The following is a 6142-nucleotide window of genomic DNA, read 5'->3' on the forward strand; positions in this document are numbered from 1 at the left end:
GCTTGGACCCAACGCCCGGTCGCACTCATTCCTCAGGAAACCCAAGCACACCTTAACCTCCTCGCCGCCCGCCCGCCCCAGTCCCCAAACGCGCCGGCCACCCTCTCGGCCTAAAGCGCCTGTGTTCACAACCCTGCCAGTGTCTCCCGAAGGCCTGCATGGAGCCCGAAGGAGCGGAGGTGGGGTGTCGGGGTGATCCTAGGGTCCCAATTACGACCAGTTTGTGAGGAGTGACAAGATGGCCAAAGGAAAGAAAAACTCGAAGAATAGGGCAGCAGAGGCTGCAAAGAGGGCAAAAGGAGAAGGGAGATGCCGCCTAACCTCACGGAAAACTGCCCGCTGGGCACCTTTGCCTCTGTTTCACCGCGACTGGCTGCTTGGCTTTGCAGAGTAGTTTTGCGGGAAAGCAGCTTAATGGTTGTCAACAACACTCATTTGTCCTTTCTTCCTTAACAACCAAAACCTTCATTCAAGTTCCCAAGACTGGTGGTCATCAAAAACAAAACAAAAAACAGCAGAAAAAATTATCCCGCGGGTGCTTTCGCCTGTATTTCCTATCGTAAGGGAAATCTTTTAGTAATATTTTATTCTGTAAATATGTACTTTATTTTCTAAATTAACATCTTTTTCGCATTGTGAAATTATCTCATTTACCAATTTTCTTTTCGTCTCTCCCTTTCTTTTAAACTAGAGCTGTTAAGTTGGTGGTCAGAAGACAAAGAGAGTGAAAATAATTTTCATTTCAATAATTGCCTTCTGGTCAATTTAACTGTGCCTTATTTTGAAAGAGACTGTCTAAATGAGATCCCTGTCCCAAATGTGTTCCCAGGCCTGATCCCAGCCTTTAATTATTCCTGAGGTTTTTTTCTTCAGAATAAGACGCCGCACTGAGTAATCACAAAGAAGTCAGAGAGCATCCTTGAGCCTTTTCAGAAGCAGCGCCACTGATATTCAAATAACCTGCGAGGGCCATTTGCCGGCTCCCGGACCCAGGCATTTCCAATGCACTATTTGCATAGATCAGCCGTCTTTGAAAAGGGAAGGAGCAGTTGTCTTCCATAACATTAAAAAGCCTAGTTATCAAATCAAGTGCTTAGTTTGGGGGCTTTTAAAACGTTTACATTTTATCTCAGGTTGCCCTTTACCGTTTGACATGCAAATTTGGTGCAGTTAATTTAGACAATTAAAAAGATCTTCCAGGGAGCTTTGTCACGGAGAATATTTGGAGTTTTCCCCGTGGACCAGCGGAGATAAAGTTGGCCAGAACAAATGATGTCTAGGAGATTAATTAGATATTTGATAAGACATGAATCCCTAATAAGGGAAGACAAGGCACAGGGGGCTGCTGTGTGCTCTAAGTCAAAATTAATAACATTTAACAAGATTTTCATTTAGGCATGAAATGTCTTTTCCGGGGTATTGACTCAGGCGATTTATTCCCCCGAGTCGCCTCCCAACGTAGATGGCCTTGGGAGCTAAAAGACCTCTTTTTAAGAAGCTTTTTCCTCTTCCCCGATTTTTTTAAAAATCGCGTTTCAAAAACAAACAAACCCTCCGGCGGCGTTTTCTGCGACTTGCGTCTGCTCCCTCCTCGAGGTGTAGGCGCTTCCCCAACTAATGCTTCCAAGGACCTTTCGTTTTTTTTTCTTTTTTAAGGCGCTCCAGAGTTTTAAAACGTCACCTTTTGAGAGCTCTCCCATTAAGTAATGCAACTACACGTTCTTATAACCCAATTTAATTTACACTGTTGATACACAAATAAATAATTTTGACTTCTCAAAAATGTATACGTATTATGGCTTTTATAACCCACATAAACCTTACATTACCTACAACTAACATTAAGGGGATTTTTTTCCCCAATGAGGGGCGGGTAGGGGAGTCAACCCACATAAGGTTTAAAAAAAGGGGGGGAATGTATTGTTCAGAGTCCTTTAATAATACCGAAATGAAAGTATGATGTCAAGATTTTCTTCATACAGATAAACGCATTTAATTTCTTTAGATGACCTTAACTTACGTGTTCGTGAGTGAAATGATAACTCAACATTTTAAATATCTTTTACATATATACTGACTTTCACAAAGTGCATCAGAAAATTAAAAAACCTCCCTGAATTTCAGGAATTCACCAAAAAAAACTATTCGAGTGAACATTTACAAGAAAATAAAAGAGAACACAAGCTTTTGAACCCTATTTATACAGATGTTATGAAATACAGAGAAACTGCCGCTGGACTTCCCGTTTAATTTCTCACCTTAAGCCTCTTTTGATGCTTCCGGTTTGTTTTTGTTTTGTTTTTTAGGGAAAATAAGTCTCGCTGTGTAAGCAGATATCAAGCAGGACTTGGAGCGTTTTATATAGTATATGATCCACACACAGGGTCCGTTTTTATGGGTCCTGTTTGTATTAAAATGTTCTGACAGTCTTTTGCTGAGTGGTGGCTGTGTTTTGGAGAAAGGGACCAAGAAGGTTGGTGGCGGCGGGGGAGGGGGTGGGCCGTGGGGTTCCAGAAAGGAGAGTTTCTGTGTATTGCTCTTCGCTCGAGAAGTTTGTGCGAGTAGTGTGTGCGTGTGTGTGCGCGCGCGCAAGTGTTTGTAGGTCTCTGATGTGTGTTTGTGTGTGTGCAGTTTGAAAGTGTTGTGTTGTGTTGGAGGGCGATTCGCTTTTGTTCCTGAACCTCGCGTTCGATTCTTGTCTGGGCGCAGACGTCCGAGGGGAGCTCCTGGCGCGGTGGCCCGTGGGCCACAGCTGGGGCGCCTCGAGCGGCTCCACTTCGCGCCCAGCCCCGGCCCGGGGCGTCCCTGGAGTCCCCGCCTGCTCTTCTGCCAGCTCGCCCTCCGAACCTCTGCTCGCTCTGGTGTCTCCGCGCACTCCTCATTCGCTCTGTCGCGCGCGCGCCTCTAAGAGTCGTTGGGACCGGACGCCGGGTCCTTGCCTCCTGCCGTGGCCGCCGCCGCCGCCGCCGCCGCCGCCGCCGCCGCTGCCGCCGCCGCCGCCGCCGCCCGGGCGGCGCTGACACCGGAGTCGTGCAGGATGAGGTCAGGGGACTCGGAGCGGGGCGTCTCCAGGTTGCTGGCGTCCGTGTCACTGTCGCTGCCCTTTTTGCCCCCGCCGCCCCCGTTGTGCGTCTTAATGTGTTTGCTCAGGTGGTCGCTGCGCATGAAGCGCTTGTTGCACACCGGGCAGGCGAAGCGCTTCTCGCCCGTGTGAGTCCGCAGGTGCCGCTGCAGCTCGTCCGAGCGCGTGAAGCGCTTGCCGCAGAAGAGCCAGTTGCACACGAACGGCCGCTCGCCCGTGTGCCAGCGCAGGTGCGCCTTCAGGTGCGAGGTCTTGCCGTACACCTTGCCGCAGCCCGGGATGTGGCAGCTGTGCAGGCCCTTGCGCCGCAGGCTCGCCCCGGCCGGGCCCAGCCGCTCAGCCTCCTGGCAGTTGGGGCAGTCGCAGGTGGCGCGGCCCGAGTAGCGGCGGGCGGAGCGCGCCGAGCTCCCCCCGGCGGCGGCGGCCGCGGCGCCCGAGATCATGGCGCTGGCGGCGGCGGCCGCCACGGCGGCGCTGGAGTCCGAGTAGGAGGGCAGCACCGGCTTGAAGCCGTCCTGGGCCAGCAGGTGCTGGCTGGTGGAGAGCAGGTGCGAGGCGGCGGCGGCCGAGGAGCCGAGGCCGGTGGAGCTGAAGGCCGAGTGCGTGAGCGAGCTGAAGTCGGGGTTGTAGGTGCCGAGCTGCGAGTGCAGCGAGGCCTGGGGGGCGCCCGAGTGCAGCGAGCTCTGGAGCCCCCCAGCGGGGTTCTGCACCTCCAGCCACGAGCCCGGGCTGCTGTGCACGTCCCACCACGACGACGCCGCGCCGTTGGTCACCTCGCCTGCCGCCAGCGTCGAGTGGAAGCCTGACTTGTACCACGACTCGTACGGGTGCGCCATGCCCACGCGCGGGTACAGGCCGTCGGCCGCCGACGTGTGCACCTTGGAGATGAAGGCCGATTGGCCGCCCGCCTCCTGCGGGGACACCCCGGCCGCCGCCGCCGCCGCCGCCGCCGAGTTGGAGAAGAGGCCGCCGTAGTCGCTGCTGAAGGCGGACGACGTGGGCGACGTGGAGGCCAAGCAGAAGGCGCTGTTGCCGGCGCCGGAACCGCCCGCCAGGCCGCCGGAACCGCGGCCGCCCGTGGTCACCGCGAAGCCCGAGAGGCTGGAGCCGAGGTTGCAGCTGGACGAGGAGCGCTTCCAGGGGTGGAAGCCGCCCTTGGCGAAGGCGCTCGACTCCGGCAGTGTCGTCAGCGGGCTGGTGTTGCCGATCTTATTGCAGGTCGCCGCCAGCATGGCCAACGGGGTCGTTCCGAAACGTGGCTCTTCCTAGAGTGAGTGGGGTAACGGGGAGGGGGGAGCAAGGAGGAGGAGGGCAGGAGGAAGTGGGGCGGGTGGGGAGGTGGGGAGACAAAGTGTACCCGTGAGCAGCCTCATCCCCCTGCGGCTGATCCCAAAGGGCCCTGGCTCCCGGGTTCGCGCTTCCTCCCCACTCGGGGCAGCAGCGATTCCAGAGCAAAGGGTCCTGACGCTGGAAAGTTGCTCTTCCGGGAGCTATAAATCACAGACGCCTGCGTCTCCCGGCACCAGTCTCTGCAAACTCTGCCCATAATTGGACCCGGCGGCTTGCCTTCGGCCGGCCGGGAGCCCGCACTCTCACCGAGTCCGCCAAGTCACCCCTGGGGTGAAGCTCGAAGGTAAACACATCGACCACAAACACCGGGTGAGAGTGGAGGCGCAAGAAACGGCACCCCGGGGGCGGCGGGGGACTTGGGGTGCTGAGTTAGGCATCTCCTCCCAAAGGTGGCTACGATTTGCTCTTGGTATGTTCTTAATGGAAAACATTTTTTTAGTGTGTACACAAAAGAACCCCGATTGTGAAAACAACAATCCGAAGAGAGGCGCACCAGCGACGCGTTCGAAAGTCAGGCGAGCTGGGGAGCGGGGGAAATGTGATTGTTTGTTAACGTGACTACAGGGACTTGGAAACGTTCGGGGCTTGTTTTCTGCAAGCATCACTGCCGCGTAATTGCAACAATCCCCGAAGCAAGGGGGTGGGGTGGGGGGGCCCTCTAGGTTTTCTTTAAAACCAAATAAAAAGGGAGTTGTTTCAGAAATCGTTTTCTGGCAAAGGCACCTCCAGAGTTCCAATAACTTGGAAAGAATCTGGCCGGGAGACGTGGAAGAAAGCGCTCAGGAAAGTGCAGCTGCAGTCCAGCAGCAACAGTTTCTCCAGAGCCGCGGGCTCAGAGGAGCCATGACGAAAAATCACTGCAGCGAAACGTGCAAATGGGTTGCCGCGCTTCCAACTTACCCCGAGTATAGACGTGGCCATAGCAGGTCCCTGGGCTGCGTGGCAGAGCCGGGAGCGGGACTGAGCCTGACGGCTTCTCGAAGAAAACCACTCGGGTCCCGCGAGGCTCCCGCGTCCCCGCGCTCGCGCCGAGCGGACTCCGGGCTCCCGCCGGCTAAACTCAGCCTAAGTGCGAGGAGCACCCGCTTTGAAGTGCCGCTGGCTGCGTCTCTCGCCCAATGGAGGCGCAGGCAGAGAAGACGGGAGCTGCCCGCAGCCAATCAGACGCGCCGAGGGGCCCGAGCCCGGGTTCCTGGCGCGTGCCAGTCAAGGAGGCTGGGGCGGGAGGGGTGCCGGCCGGGGACCGAAGAAATTAGAGTGCAATTAAAAATTTTCACACACTCGCACACCAAGCCAGGTTTAAGTAGCGTTAAGACCGAGCCTCCCAAGCCCCCCGAAGCCCCCGGAGATGCTACCAGTAAGGGCTGACAGTTTCACTCGGCTCCCCACTTGTGGGAAAGGAGGCCGGAGGGGAGGGGGCACCGAGGCGGAGGCCGTTCGCGCAGGGCCCGCGTGGAGACAGAAATGTCAACGCTGACTTTGTGCGTCCGGGCTCTCGCCTGTGGTGGCACCGCTCCGGCTGTACCCCTCTCTATTACGTAAGCTTTTCACACTGGTGCTGGTCTTCTACCCAGTTTCCTTTCCCCTCCAGGGCTCAGTTTTACTCACTCCCAGGGGCTCATCGCGGAGGGGGCGCGAGGAGGCAGCTTCTCGCAGGGGAGAAAGGCCGCGTGGTTGACACCCACAGACTTGTTGGGAGGGCCTGCAGCC

The 6142-nt window shown here is 56.0% G+C and overlaps 1 protein-coding gene across 1 annotated transcript; it reads right to left on the bottom strand.

The window, feature by feature from the left end:
* Positions 1-2904: 2904 nt before the first annotated feature.
* On the bottom strand, positions 2905-5353 carry SP9 (Sp9 transcription factor). The gene is made up of 2 exons (XM_075530310.1): positions 5333-5353; positions 2905-4347 (listed from the first exon to the last, which is right to left on the bottom strand). Exons 1-2 carry the CDS (start codon positions 5351-5353, stop codon positions 2905-2907), a joined length of 1464 nt encoding a protein of 487 aa, XP_075386425.1.
* Positions 5354-6142: the final 789 nt, after the last annotated feature.

The sequence above is a fragment of the Tenrec ecaudatus genome, chromosome 13 (assembly GCF_050624435.1).
Source record: "Tenrec ecaudatus isolate mTenEca1 chromosome 13, mTenEca1.hap1, whole genome shotgun sequence".
NCBI lineage: Eukaryota > Metazoa > Chordata > Mammalia > Afrosoricida > Tenrecidae > Tenrec > Tenrec ecaudatus.